At 37.1% G+C, this 14174-nt stretch overlaps 1 protein-coding gene across 1 annotated transcript; it reads left to right on the top strand.

Moving 5' to 3' along the window:
• Positions 1-6961: 6961 nt before the first annotated feature.
• DMRTA1 (DMRT like family A1) lies at positions 6962-12012 on the top strand. Its single transcript, XM_004321180.4, has 2 exons — positions 6962-7610; positions 10896-12012. Exons 1-2 carry the CDS (start codon positions 6962-6964, stop codon positions 11741-11743), a joined length of 1497 nt encoding a protein of 498 aa, XP_004321228.1. The 3' UTR covers positions 11744-12012.
• Positions 12013-14174: the final 2162 nt, after the last annotated feature.

Raw genomic sequence — 14174 nt, 5'->3', positions numbered from 1 at the left:
AATCTTAATACACCATTATAGATGACTAATTAAAGTAAAGCTCCACATGAGAATTAAGTCATTCCCTGGGGCCACCTGAAAGAGCCCAATGTTAACTGCATATGGCACTGGGTTTTGATGTGCAGCTATTATTTTCCAAGCTTTGACTTTGAAGACATTGATCAAAAACTGCCACCTCCTACCATGCACAATAACTCTGTCAGAGGCCTGACAACACCTCATAACAACCACCTTATGCTCACAAAGACATGAATTTCAAAACCAAAAGATGTGAATGGCTAGGAGCCAGGGAGGAACTGATTTACCGAATTTACCTCTTATTTAGAATCCTTGTTGTGAATGGAAGCCATTTTCTTAACTCACACTGCTTTTTAATTGGAACACTTCTAATGAAAGCTCCAGAAGACAGACTGTGGCACAGGAAAAGATAGAAGAGAAAAAAGCAGACATGTATAACATCTTTCAAAGTTAATTTCATCATATTTTATAACAATAATGAACAAAAAACTATATTCTAGATCCTGCGGCAATTCCTTATGAATAAATAGGGATTTGAGGTTATTTGAGGAATTGACTTACGTATCTTGTTTGTGTTCAGTCATTGGAATACAGTAGGAACTAACTCATTAAAATGTATCTTTTTTTGTTAACTATTTTGCTTTCCAAAAAGGGTACCTATGAACTTCTCTTTTGTCAATTTTTATTTTATGAAACTTTTAACTATTTTTTTTCTAATGCTGAATGGCAAGGTCTCACAATAGTTACCTTGAGAGGAAAAGATCACCTTTGAATAGAATGTTAGGTTTTGACAGGAGTAGAAGTTAGTATCTAATCTGACTTTAGTGGTGCTTGAAAATAAAAGGAAAACATGTTTCAAATTTCTAATGGTATAAATAAATAATAGCAAAAATTTTTGCCTTGATGTCTGTCTTATTATTTACATGGTAGGATGTGAGAAAGAAAGGGGAAAACAATAAAAATTCCATCATTAAACTTTACTAAAAGAAGATATGAAAACTATGGAATTTTGAATTTCTCTTTTTAATGTCATAGCTTTTGTTTTTTTAAATGGAACTGTTGTTAACTGAAAGAATAGTTACATTTTCAAGATTGCTTATGACAGCCAGTAAGCGCCTCTTCTGAGTAACTGTATTACGAACAACTCTACCTAACAGGTTGTTTTGTGAGTCTCTATTACAGTGGAAGCTAGCCTAACTTCTGGGGAGAAGCATGAGTGTAAAGGAGTCTGACTATTAGAGTATTTTGAGGACTTATTCTTTTTAAAACTATAATTTTCTCATTTGTAAAACCAGGATAATATAATTGGCCTCAATAAGCTGATTATGAGAATTAAATGACATAATATATATAGGGCCTGAGCATAGTGCATAACACACAATAACCAGCTCTTAAAGGGTAGCTGTAATAATGAGAAAGAGAGATGTTCTTCATATAACAAGATCCTTTAGGGTGGTAGAATTTTATGAAGACTTATTGATTAATGACTTGTTTTAACTAACTTATTAACAAGGATGCAATTTTTAATTCAACTTCTTACTAAAATGCTTTACCATTTAATATGTGCTATTCATTCTTTTATGATCTTTAACAGCCACGTAAAGGGCTCTCACATACTTTCAGAGTGAAACTGTATTGCTGTCTATTTAAAGACTGAATTCTGAGGAAATGTTTCCAGATACATTAATTTATGAAGGTGGATTTTATTCAGTGTAAGACAAGTCACAAAGCTTATCTCAGTGCCTAAGCATGAATTTCCTTTAAATATCCTGTGAGTTAAAAAACAAGAGTTTCATAAGTTCTGAGCCCTATTTACACAGTAGACTTAGATCTATTAGAGTAAACTAAATAAAGAGCATAGCTTTTGAACATGTGCTTATTCAATTAACCACAATGGCACCAGCGTTTCTTGTTACAGTCTTTTTAAGTCAGTAGCACTCCTTTATAAAGAATTGTTTAAATCAGCAAGTTCACAAAAGGCCATGTAATTTACTCAAAGAACCATCAGGGTATGTTACAATGATTGGAACTTTTGCCATGTTTTGCTTCAGTTCCCCCCAATCATACTCAACCAGAGATTTGCAAAATGGTAATTATCTTTCTATGAACTGAAACCTTGTAGAATTATTTTCCTAATGGAACTCTGGGTTATCACTGTTATTTCAGGAGAAAGTGGCATCAATTTCCTAGTTAAAAAAACCACTACCATTAAAAGAAAAAAATACATGGTATAATGATGAATTGAACTGCATATTAGAATTCAAATTCATATGAACTCTTCAGGAAAAAAGTTAGTAGCGTAAGTCAAAAGTTTAAAAAATATCCATAACCTTTAATTATGTACTTTTATTTATAGAAGTTTATTCTAAAGAGATAATTAGTAATTTAGAAAACATTTTCAAGCTCACATATTCATCCCTTTCTTACTTAAAACAGGGAAGAAATGACACATTATAAATATCCTTTATTAGAAGAATTAAGTAATTATTGTATGACTAAATAATGGAAAATTATGTGGCTATTAGAGATGATGTTTGCAAAAGCTATTTAAGATGGAAAATGTTTGTATCACAATATTAAATTAAAAGTTATGTATACAATATTATAACCTTTTTGTATGAAGAAAAAAGATTACAAGCAAATGCACTGACACGTTAATTCATCACATTCATAAGCAATTATGTGTTCTTAGATCTAAACATTTTGAAAAACATTGGAATACATTTACAGTGGCATGAAAGTGTAACTGTAGAGTTTCATTAGACTTTTTCTTTAAGAAAAAAAGTCAAAATACCTTATTTAATATTAAGCAAAAGTACAGAAAACAAAGGAAACAATAAACCATACTTCAAAAGAAATTACACTCCAGCTTATATAAACACCATGGAGCTAAAACTGGAAAAGATTACTTTTTAGTGCACTGGAAATAGTTTTCAAAAATTTCAGAATACAAAGGAAAAATAATGTGATATTAGTGCCTTTTCAGCCAACCGACAAGTAAGTCTTGTGGCATCCATTTATTTATTTTCAAAGATATATTGAGTGTTTACTATGCTGGGCATATAGAAATGGATATAGAAAAAAAAGGTACTTCTCTGTTTCCTGTCTTTGTTAGTTTCTTGAGTTCTTCATTACGGGTAAGCATCCTCAACTGGTATGAAAAGGGTCATAAAGCAATAAAAGAAAACAATTCTACTCACTTTTATAGTCCTTGTCCCCTTGATAGTGGGGGAACAAAGTGTATGATCTCCAGCTGGCTTTTTGCTATCTTAGACCAAGGGATTAGAGATGATGTCCTCCAAGGAAGTCCTGTTTCCTAAGATGTACAGTGCTGTGGGGAGTTACAGCTCTGGGGCAATGAATTATATCTCTCCCCAGCTGTAGGGTATTCTCAGAAGGGAGCATTTACTGGTAGATATTGGTTTTGGGGGGAGCGACATTTCTTGGCCAATTACTTATATCACCAAATACGTTCATCGTTCCTCCAATACTCCAGGAAAGACTGTGTCCCAGAGGAGGCCTATTTTTTCCCAGATCTGGGATGCCTACCCATTTGATGGGCCATAGTCCAAGGGCTGAAATTTGTCACTCTGCAGGCTGTGGCCTCTCAATCATGATAACACTCAATTGCCTTTTGAAGAGCCCTGGAGAAAGAGAAGTTCAGTTCAAACTTCCCCTCAAAACTGACAAAAAATATTAGCATACCAGCATGGTTCTGGGAAGCCTTGGAGCAGATGGGCTATATAAGGTGTGCTCATATATTCTGAAGCCGTGAAGTGAACTGCGTATGTTTATGTACAAAAGAATAAGCAATTTAGAGCCTTTCCTTCCAAATCCCCAGTCTTCTTGCCAGGACAAGCTAATAAGCATGTCCTCCTTAACTTTCCTTTACCACACGTTAGCACAAGATATTCTACGAGGAGGAGAGATGCTTTGACTGAGGCCTTAGTGGGGGTAGTAATGATGTTCTTTAGAGATCAAGAACATTAATAAAAAATAACTTCAGACTAGACTTGGCAAATGAAATGACTCACAGACTTGGAAATATCCTTGTATATGACTTAATGTTTTCAGTTGCCAGTGGGAAAAGTGAAGCTGAGAGAATAAGTGTCTTGCCTAAGATCTTTATAGCTTAGTATAAAGCTAAGAGCCAGGCCTATTTTTCAGTTGCTGATTCACACTTCCACATCTCTGTGCTGAGTGGTTGGTGTGGTGAACCAACGAGAAATGGCAGTTGACTATAAGAGTTTAAAATGAACAAGGAATTGGAATAAAAATGAATAATAATTAAAAAAGGAGATGCATACATGTTTTTGAGCTTGGGAGAAATTCTGTTAGCTTCCCTTCCTTCTGATATGCTCTACGTTTCGCATTTATCAGACTAGTCTCTTTTGTGTGTTTGTTTGTTTTTTTGCGGCACGTGGGCCTCTCACTGCTGTGACCTCTCCCGTTGCGGAGCACAGGCTCTGGACGCACAGGCTCAGTGGCCATGGCTCACGGGCCTAGCTGCTCCGCGGCATGTGGGATCTTCCCGGACCGGGGCAAAAACCCGTGTCCCCTGCATCGGCAGGTGGACTCTCAACCACTGTGCCACCAAGGGAAGCCCCATAATAATTCTTGAAATAAGATGTTAGCCTTGCAACTTTATTTATCCTTTTTTTTCGAAGATGTTTTGGCTATGCCACGTCTTTCCTTTGCATTTCCAAATGAGTTTTAGAGAGGGTTTGACAATTTCTACTAAAGTCTACTGGAATTTTGATTGAGGTTGAATTGATCTATAGATCAATTTAGGTAGGACTGTCTTATTAAGAATGTTGAGTCTTCTGACCCATGGAAATGGTCTATCTCTCAATTTATTTTGATTTCCTTTATCTTTATCAGAAAAGTTTGTTTTCAGTCTTTCACACATTTTGTCATTTTCCCTGTCAGTAGACACCCGTTTTATTTAAATACATTTAAGAATTATTTTCACTTTTTTGAATAAAAACCAATATCACTTGCCATAATTGGAAGATAACTTTGAAAATCAAATAAAAATAGAAAAATAGTGTTAAATTCCAGGTAAACAATGTTACTTGCTGAGGTTCTTTTAATTTTTTTTGTTAAAAAGCATAATTGATAAGGCTTAACAAATTATGTCATATTTACACCAAGCTGAGCATTTTCCTTTATGTAACCACGTCTTTAAAAATAATAGAAAAAAGGAATTCTTTTCTCACTAGGTAATTCACTGTACTTTAATGATCCATATAGCACTGAAAACTCATTACTCATACATTGGATGTGAGTTCCACAGTAAGGGAATAACTGGATTTTAGGTAAGTGTGGCTTGAGCAAAGATATAGAGGTGTGAGAAACTTTGGGTATTACAGAATCTGCAGAGGTTAGGAATTCCTAGAGTGGCAGTTCTAAACCTTGGTTGTATATAATCTTCAGTTTGAGAGTTTAAAAGACTCACAGCCAAAAGAATCAGTTTACTTTGTTTGAAGAATTTATATCTTTTAAAAGTTCCCTAGGTAGTTGCAATGCTTAGGAAGGGTGGGAAACTTCTGTGATTGAATGTCGGGATGCCCATATGGGAGGATGGTGATGGTGGTGTTGGTGTGAAGTGGGCAGGTAGGAGAAAGCCCAGATTGATTAGCAGTGTCTGCCCTGGACATCAAATAGGTGGAATGGTAAAAATGTCATTATTACTTGCTATCTTAGTGCTAGAATATCAATTGCCTGTCAAGGAAGTTGAATATTATCTTGAAAAACTGATAGAGCCCTGACTCTTCTATCCATTAAGGAACAGACACTCATGAATTTTTTGCCTCAAATGGTCTTTTGGTTTAAAAGCAATATGATCTTTTCTTACAATTAAAGGCATTAAATGCATATTTCAAGACTGCATTTAATGATAGCATGTTTAAAGAATGGTCTACATGACCTTCCCCAATACTGTACAATAGAAACGTGAAGTATTTTTGAAATAGTTTTAACACAGTTGCTATGTATAAATAGTTCTAGATAAGAAATTCATAAAGACTTCTTTGGGCAATAACATTTCAAAATATAACGATATATAGAATCCAAATTTGCACCTCTAAATAAACATAATGCATGAGAAGATTCTGAATGTGAATCAGGCCCCTTAAATACTTATCCACTGTTCAGGCGCAGCTCTAAGACCCGTTTAAAGTAAGGCACCTTTCAGGTGTGGGTAATATTTGCAGCTTGTTAAGCTGTGCTTTCTCATTAATATTGGCCATGCTACCATCCTAAAGACTTCATCTGGGAAAAGGAAAGAAAAGGAGAACTTCATGTCCAAATCTTCAAACTTTAGTAAGAGGAGCGAGGAACTGGGGAAAGAACTTCAAATCTTGCTTAATTTAAGAAGGGTAGTAAGAGGCATGGGGGCAGGGAGTGAAGGTTATCTTACAAAAAATATACATTGAGGAATTCATGGGGAAGCAGATGGGAGAAAGAGGCGCGCGTGTGTGTGTGTGTGTGTGTGTGTGTGTGTGTGTGTGTGTGTGTCTGTGTGTGAAGGGACAGTTTCTTTTGTCTCCCACTGCCCCTCCTCCCAGACGGTCAGGTCCCCACTCTCCGCCCCTGGCCCTCCTTCCCCAGGTTTTCAGCCCTTGGCCAGTAGACCCGGTGGGCGGGGTAGCCTCTGCAGTCTTGCTTTCTCCTGCTCCGAAGGCGAAGGCGCGCGGAGCACCGGGCATTAATTTAGCGCCCCAGGACTCTAGGAGGCTCAGTGGCATCTGCGCCTCTTAGAGCTTCCAGCTGTGGGGATCGGTTGTCCCCAGTTCTTCACGGGAATTGTGCCAGACTCTGTCGGTGTGTGGGTGGGAAGCAGCGGGACCAAGGCTGGTCCTCTCGGCCCTCGCATCCCAGCAGGGTTAGCTGAGAACAGCTCACTCTCCCGTGGTGAGCCCTCACCAGACGCTTCTCGGAAATGGAGCAGTCACAGTGTGGCAGTAGAGACCAAAGCGGCAGCGGCCCACCCCACCTGGCCCCGGGGCTGGTGGCAGCGGCCCCTCCGCCCCAGTCTCCAGCGTTACCGGTACCCCCGGGGATACCTGTTCCTCCAACTTTCCTGCGCCCGTCCAGCCTCTTTCTACGGGCAGCCGCAGCCGCCACCGCGGGAAGCGGAGGCTGCCCGCCGCCTGCCGGAGTGGAAAGGGGGGTGGGCGCCGTGGCCTGCGGCTACCCACGGACACCCAAGTGCGCCCGTTGTCGCAACCACGGAGTCGTGTCAGCCCTCAAGGGCCACAAGCGCTTCTGCCGCTGGCGGGACTGCGCGTGTGCCAAGTGCACCCTGATCGCCGAGCGCCAGCGCGTCATGGCCGCACAGGTGGCGCTGCGCAGGCAGCAGGCCCAGGAGGAGAGCGAAGCCCGGGCGCTGCAGAGGCTTCTATACCCTGGACCCTCAGGGCCCGGGGGTCGATCATCTGGAGGCAGCAGCAGAACGGAGAATCCCCAGACCACAGCAAGTGGCCCTGCGACGGTGAGTGCACTGGGACTGAGTGCCTCGAGACAGGCTAGTGGTCTGGCGACTCCTGCTTTCGAGATTTTCCAGTCAGATTATACAGAGGAAAAACAAGGTGAGTAGATCTTACGTTTGTTCTTTGCAAAAGAAAAATGGTTGTTTTGAAGAAAAAAATCTTTGAAATAAGCAGCCGTGGCATGGAGGAGGGCAAGAAAAGTTGTTTAAAAGAAGCATTTAAGTTCTGGGAAACTGCTCTGCAATATGAATGTTAGTAAGGGTGTTAGGGACCTGACACATTTACTTCAGAAGGGCTTTCTGTTCCCTTAGGACCTAAAGCTTAGGTGATAGGATAAAGAAATGAAAAAGTGAAGTGCAAGTGATCAGTTGAGGAACTCATTCTAGGAATGGAGTTTGTGCCCAAGTTGCTATGACTTTCTCTTTGAGAGCAGAGAGCGGGCATTGAGTGAAAAGCTTAATGAGAGGAGCTACATTTTGAACTTGCTCTGTACTATTTTCAGTTGTAAAACCAGAGGTCATCTGATCTTACATGGAAAACTCACTTATGGTTGGGAGTACAGTTCTTTACCTTTGGGACTAACCAACTAGAAGTGGGGAAGAGACTGAAATCTACCAAAGCATTTTTACTCCCTTCCCTTAAATTTTTTAAGCATTCTGTCCCTTTTCTTCAACTGCTTTTCAGCCTCCAAAAGTGTAGAAAACTCTTAACATTTGCAGTTTCACCTTTTCTCATAGGAAAGAAATTTAGATTTTCTAAAATCAGGTTTGTAAAAACGTTGGTATGAATTTCAAAGTCCAAGAATTTCTTATCCTTGGGGATCTTATCCTTAGCGATTTCTTATCCAAGAAGTTCTTTTTTTCTCTTATTTATTGACTGCAAATTGTCTTCACCCCCTGTGTTAGGTAGAAAAGATTTTCTTTTTGACTAGGGTTATCCCAACTTAACTTTTCATGCTAATATAAATCTCACTGTATTTTAGTGAATTTCATAGCCCTACAAGTAGGTCACTGAAAATGTCATTTTGGTATTTTTGTATAAATCTGAGACTGGTTGTGTCATATGAAATTATAAGGTAATGATATAGTAAGTTATTAATTAGAACATTCCTTGAATTGTGAAAATTGCAGCTCTTAACAGATCACAGCATGTACTTTTGTGCTTTTGAAAAGAGTCTCTCTCTACTTAAATAAGGCATATATGATTTTGTTTTCACCTGTGTCACCTTTTTGTCCATGTTCTAGTTTATGTCAGTGGACAAAATGGACTTTAAACATTTCTCATGAAAAATGAAAGAAGGCTGGAGAACGAAGCTGTTAAGCAAAACTGCTATAAAAAGAAGTAAAAATTAAAATTCTGCAAACTAAATTGACAGTGAGATTTGACTGACAGCTCTCTGCTAGGCATTGATTGATTTATGTGATTTTTTGGGGGTGGGTGCTGTTTTATGGGGTCAATTATTTTATTTTGTTTGCCTCAGTTGACCTTCTTTGAAAAGCTGTTTCTCAACTGTCTCCTCTTATACAATGTCCATGAACTGTAGTAGTCTATTTATTCACTAGACCAAGACTTACAGTGATGCAGAGGCGAATAAGATTTTCCTACACAAAAGAATATTATATTCGAAAGAAGAAAAACTATGTGTGTCCCAAAATTACCTTACAAGACATAGCATACAATGATAAAAGTAAAGTAAAACCAGCTATAGGAGTTGAGGGAACACAGGTGATGTAAATGATATCACAGTATTTTAAAGACAGCTTATTTTCTAGATAGTCTTATGCAATCAGTATTTCATGACATTATATTGTATTCCATAAATACAATGTAATAACAAAAATTATTTTATGCATAAATTACTGTAGAGGTGAAATTTTGATACCTTACCTGTTCAGGGGGTCATATGTGGTGAATCATATATAAATAAAATGGAATGGCAGACCAAGGCTAATCTATCTTTACTTCATTAGATAGGTTTTCTTGTTTTATTTAAGGTGAAAATACTAGTCTTTGTGATTTTGCAGGAGCAGCACCTTTTGCAATATGTTTGATGTAATGACAGCATTTTAACCCTCAAAGTGTTAAATTGTACACACTTTAATTTTAAAATAAACTGTAGATATTTGTTTAGAATGTAGGACCACTCCTTGAGAAAACATAGTATTGCAAATCATGTTTGCAAATCACTGCTTCAGGCAATGTATGTTTTGTTACATTCATAAACATTGTACAAAAAGAAAGTTTGACAGTAAAACTCTGAGTACCCCATTGACATTTTACTCTTTGTAACGGAAATAGAGGTAAAATATATCTATAGGAAATGTAAACCAAAATAAAAGTTACTTGTTATTATTTTCCTGGCATTAGCCTTGCAAAAGGTTTTTAAAGATAGTATTGTTTCATTAATATTCATATACTCAACATGTTGAGGTAGAAAATCCCGTTTTTGTGTAAAAACATTTTTGGAAAATTGCCCTTAATATTGGAAGGGAGTTGCGATTTAAAGCATACGACCAAAATGGTTTTTTACAAGACACTTTGAAAATATACACAGATTGCAATAGTGAAAATAGTGCAGTTAATAATTTTATTTTAGAAACAATTTGATTGTAAACTCTTTTATTGATATTTCCTAGAGATTTAAAAAGAAAGTCCATATTTCACAGAGGATTATGAAAAAACACCAACTTTGTATTGTCTCTCACATAAAATGAAACATGCAAGCTCTGGTATGATTTGAGATTGGTACAGCAGTTGGCAATATTGGTTTAGATTTGAAATGAAATCAACAATTTTGTTATTTTCTCACATTATTCAGGTAACTTAATTGGAACCTGAAATGTGAGCATTAAAAAAATAGTTGTTGAAATTTAGCATTAGTGACTAAATAGAATATTCATTTTCATACTAAGATTGTTCCTTCTTCTGATTTCTTATCTAAACAATTGTTCTATTTAGTTCTTTTTGCATAGTGTCATTGTGGGAAAAAAACCCTCCCGTGGATAACAACAAAACTTGGGTAACATTTAGGAAAATCTTGAATCACCAAATGGGCAAATAGTGTGAAATATTGGTGTTAACAGTTTGGGGGTAACAATAGACTCTCATCTTCTGATTCCCAAATAACTACAGCATTTGTATATTATATAATTTTGTAATCCTGAAATGACATAATAAATAGCGTTTTCCCACTGTTCCAACACCTGCATTTCCAAATGATCTTTTATAATTCTTGTTCATTAAAATCTCTTAACATTGATTAATAAGTATTATGGATATACTATGAGTAAACAAGTTATTTTATCCAGCATTAATTTTGAGTGGGCAGTACTGTGTTCTTGGAAGTTTTCCCTTTATTTCATTCCTTTTTTTCCTCTTCCCCAGGACGAAAAGAGAGTAAATGTGACTCATGCCAGAGTGGACAAGAAGAACTGGTGTCTAAATCCCATCAATTTACCCTGAGATCATCTCCTAAGTCTAATGATGTCACTGGAAAACAAAACGTCAGGTCATCTATTTCAGAAAACCCAAACAAGGATGATAGCATTCAGTCTCCTCATCCTGGGGAGCAGTCAGGAGGTGAAGAGAGTCCCAGGTCCCTGTCATCGTCTGATTTGGAATCAGGAAATGAAAGTGAGTGGGCCAAAGACTTCACTGATACTACAGTCAGCCTTCCCACTGTGTCCTCTAGACCAAGAGACCCTCTTGATATCCTTACCAAGATTTTCCCAAGTTACAGACGCAGCCGTCTAGAAGGCATTCTACAGTTCTGCAAAGGGGATGTGGTCCAAGCCATTGAACAGGTCCTAAATGGGAAAGAACACAAACCAGACACCAGGGACCTAGCAAGCTCAGGAGCCTTGGAAAATACAGCTTTTCAGAGAGCTTCGAATTTAAGTTTAGCTGGAATTGGTTTTGGAACTCTAGGAAATAAATCAGCTTTCTCTCCCCTTCACAGTACTTCTGCTTCTTATGGAGGTGATTCCAGTATCTACAGCTTAAATCCTAGACTAGGTATCAGTCCATTACGGCTGGCATATTCCTCTCCAGGAAGAGGGCTGTCTGGTTTCATGTCTCCCTACCTAACTCCTGGGTTGGCACCAGCATTGCCTTTTCGGCCAGCTTTGGATTATGCCTTTTCAGGGATGATTAGGGATTCTTCTTACCTTCCCATCAAAGATTCAGCAACTGGTGGCAGACTGTATTCAAGGCCAAATCAGAACAACATGTAATGCATCTGCCTACCTCCCGTTTTGGAATATTTCTAGAAGCATGCAATATAACCCTCACACCCACACATACCCACATCTGTTAATGTGTTCACTATGTATGGGAGTGGATTACTGGGCTTTAAAAATGCTATTTTTTTTTTTTATGAGCAGTATAATAGATTTGAGATCTAAAGACTCTTCTTTAGCATTTATTAAGTGAAAGAAACATTTAAACATTCTTTGTGCCTTGAATAAAGCCATTTCAGGGAATATGTTTACTGTAATGAATTTTTTCCCTAAGATATCAGTTATAAAATTCTTATTTTAAAACTATACTTGTTTTTATTTCATTGAAAAAATGGAGTTTATAATTAAAACATACATTATAAAGCAGTCCAGTGTTATATAAAATGAAGCAGAAGGAATAATTGAAAACCTGAGGTAATTCTAAATAATTATTATTTTAAACTTTTTTTCTCCTTCTGTTTCTTGTACACAGGAGAGAAAAAGCTTATTCAAAGTATTTTATTCACATATAAGTAATTAGCTGTAAGTTAAATTTTTGAGAAATTTAATACCTTATTTTTTTCTGAATGCCTTATTTTTCATTCATATCTGCCATTTGTGATAAGTGCCGTTAATAAAACATTTCTCTTTAAAGTAAACATTGTGAGATACACAAAGGCCTATGAAGTAAATCTTAGGAAATGAGAATGCTCCATCTCCTGGCCACTATCACTAATTGCAACCAAGTTCTGGTAGAGTATAGGAATTAGAAACAAATGGTTTCCTAATAGTATAAGGTAACCATTTTTTGAAATGGTCATCTTGGATCACGCTATATTGAATTTTCATATTACGGAGAGAACATCTACTGTGGATGAGGATTTATATCTTTAAGTATGGTTATGCTTGTATCTGGGGAAATATCCCTTTCCAAATGTTTGTGGCAGGAATATGGCAACCATTCTCAAAGGTAAAAATAATTTTATTCTGAAAACTTAAATAGCTGCTCATATAAATATTGATTGACTCTAGATAGATAATGCTTGCTGCATTGAGGAGAGATAAAATATTTCCAAAGGGGGAAAATTGTCATTAAATTTTAGAGGTTTTCTTGAGGTTTTAAAATTACTTTTGTTCTCCATCTAGAGAATTTGAAAGCTATTTATTTCAGTCAGTGTAAAGTCCCTGAGAACAAAACAGTTTTATGAAGTTTTCTTTATATGTCATCATTTATTTTTTAAAGGACAGTAGCTCTATTCTATTGTCAGGAATACATGGAAACCCAGCTGTGGTATAAAATAATTGATGAAATAGAGATGGTTTAAACAATTTGAACAGCATGATTTACTATGGATTTCTTAAATTATGTGTATGTGTGTGTGTGTTTATATACCTCTCTATCTATCTGTTATACACGTAAGCCCTATTGGTTCTGTCATCATGAAAGCTTTTCCATGGAGCCAGATAAAAATACATCAATATTTCTAAAGTACATTTTACCAGCAAATATCATATTAAATAACTGCATAGTATCTGATGCTGATTTAAGATGTAAATATGTTTAAAGAATATGCATTATTATTATTATTTTGTTTAGAAGATGTTGGGGGTAGGAGTTTATTAATTAATTAATTTATTTTTGCTGTGTTGTGTCTTTGTTTCTGTGCGAGGGCTTTCTCTAGTTGTGGCAAGTGGGGGCCACTCTTCATCGCGGTGCGCGGGCCTCTCACTATCGCGGCCTCTCTTGTTGTGGAGCACAGGCTCCAGACGCGCAGGCTCAGTAGTTGTGGCTCACGGGCCTAGTTGCTCCGCGGCTTGTGGGATCCTCCGAGACCAGGGCTCGAACCCGTGTCCCCTGCATTAGCAGGCAGATTCTCAACCACTGTGCCGCCAGGGAAGCCCAGAATATGCATTATTTTTAATGGTGTGAATGTGAGAAAGCAGATCTTGTAAAGATTTGATACAATCAATATTCATTATTTATAAAAAAAAAGTTTTAGATTCTAAGCCTAAACCATGGTACAATGCTTGTCAAGTAGTTGATATTCAATTAATATATACTGAGTGAAGGAATCATTTTGGATGGTAGATCTCTTTGAGACTGATAAAACTGAAGAACTCTGCAAAATGGCCTATAGACACAGTTTTGAATACAATTTCTTGGGGTTCTTGAATCTCCTAAATGCCATTGGCGAATCAGGTTGAATCCTTGGTGATTCTTAAGGTGTTTCCATTGCATTAATTCGTTTATCGAATCTTATTTTTTAAAAAGTGCTAGATGCTATTAGAGGATACTGAATGTAAAATGTGCCCTCAAAGAAGTTACATTATACAGTAGAGATCGGATATAACAATACAACAGTGCTAGAGTTGCTGGATTCTTTATGTGGTTTATATAATGGTGTGCATGTATCCATTTGCTTTTTGAATTGGGGAGAACATCCAT

This window comes from Tursiops truncatus, chromosome 6 (genome assembly GCF_011762595.2).
Source record: "Tursiops truncatus isolate mTurTru1 chromosome 6, mTurTru1.mat.Y, whole genome shotgun sequence".
NCBI classification, from domain to species: Eukaryota; Metazoa; Chordata; class Mammalia; order Artiodactyla; family Delphinidae; genus Tursiops; species Tursiops truncatus.
Note: the sequence above shows the minus strand (reverse complement) of the source record. Positions and strands in the feature narration are given on the sequence as shown.

Bases quoted from the DNA above. Each gene is read 5' to 3' on its own strand.
- DMRTA1 (XM_004321180.4), top strand. From the start codon at position 6,962: ATGGAGCAGTCACAGTGTGGCAGTAGAGACCAAAGCGGCAGCGGCCCA. The intron at 7,611-10,895 runs GTGAGTAGATCT...CCTCTTCCCCAG, and splicing joins TTATACAGAGGAAAAACAAG to GACGAAAAGAGAGTAAATGT.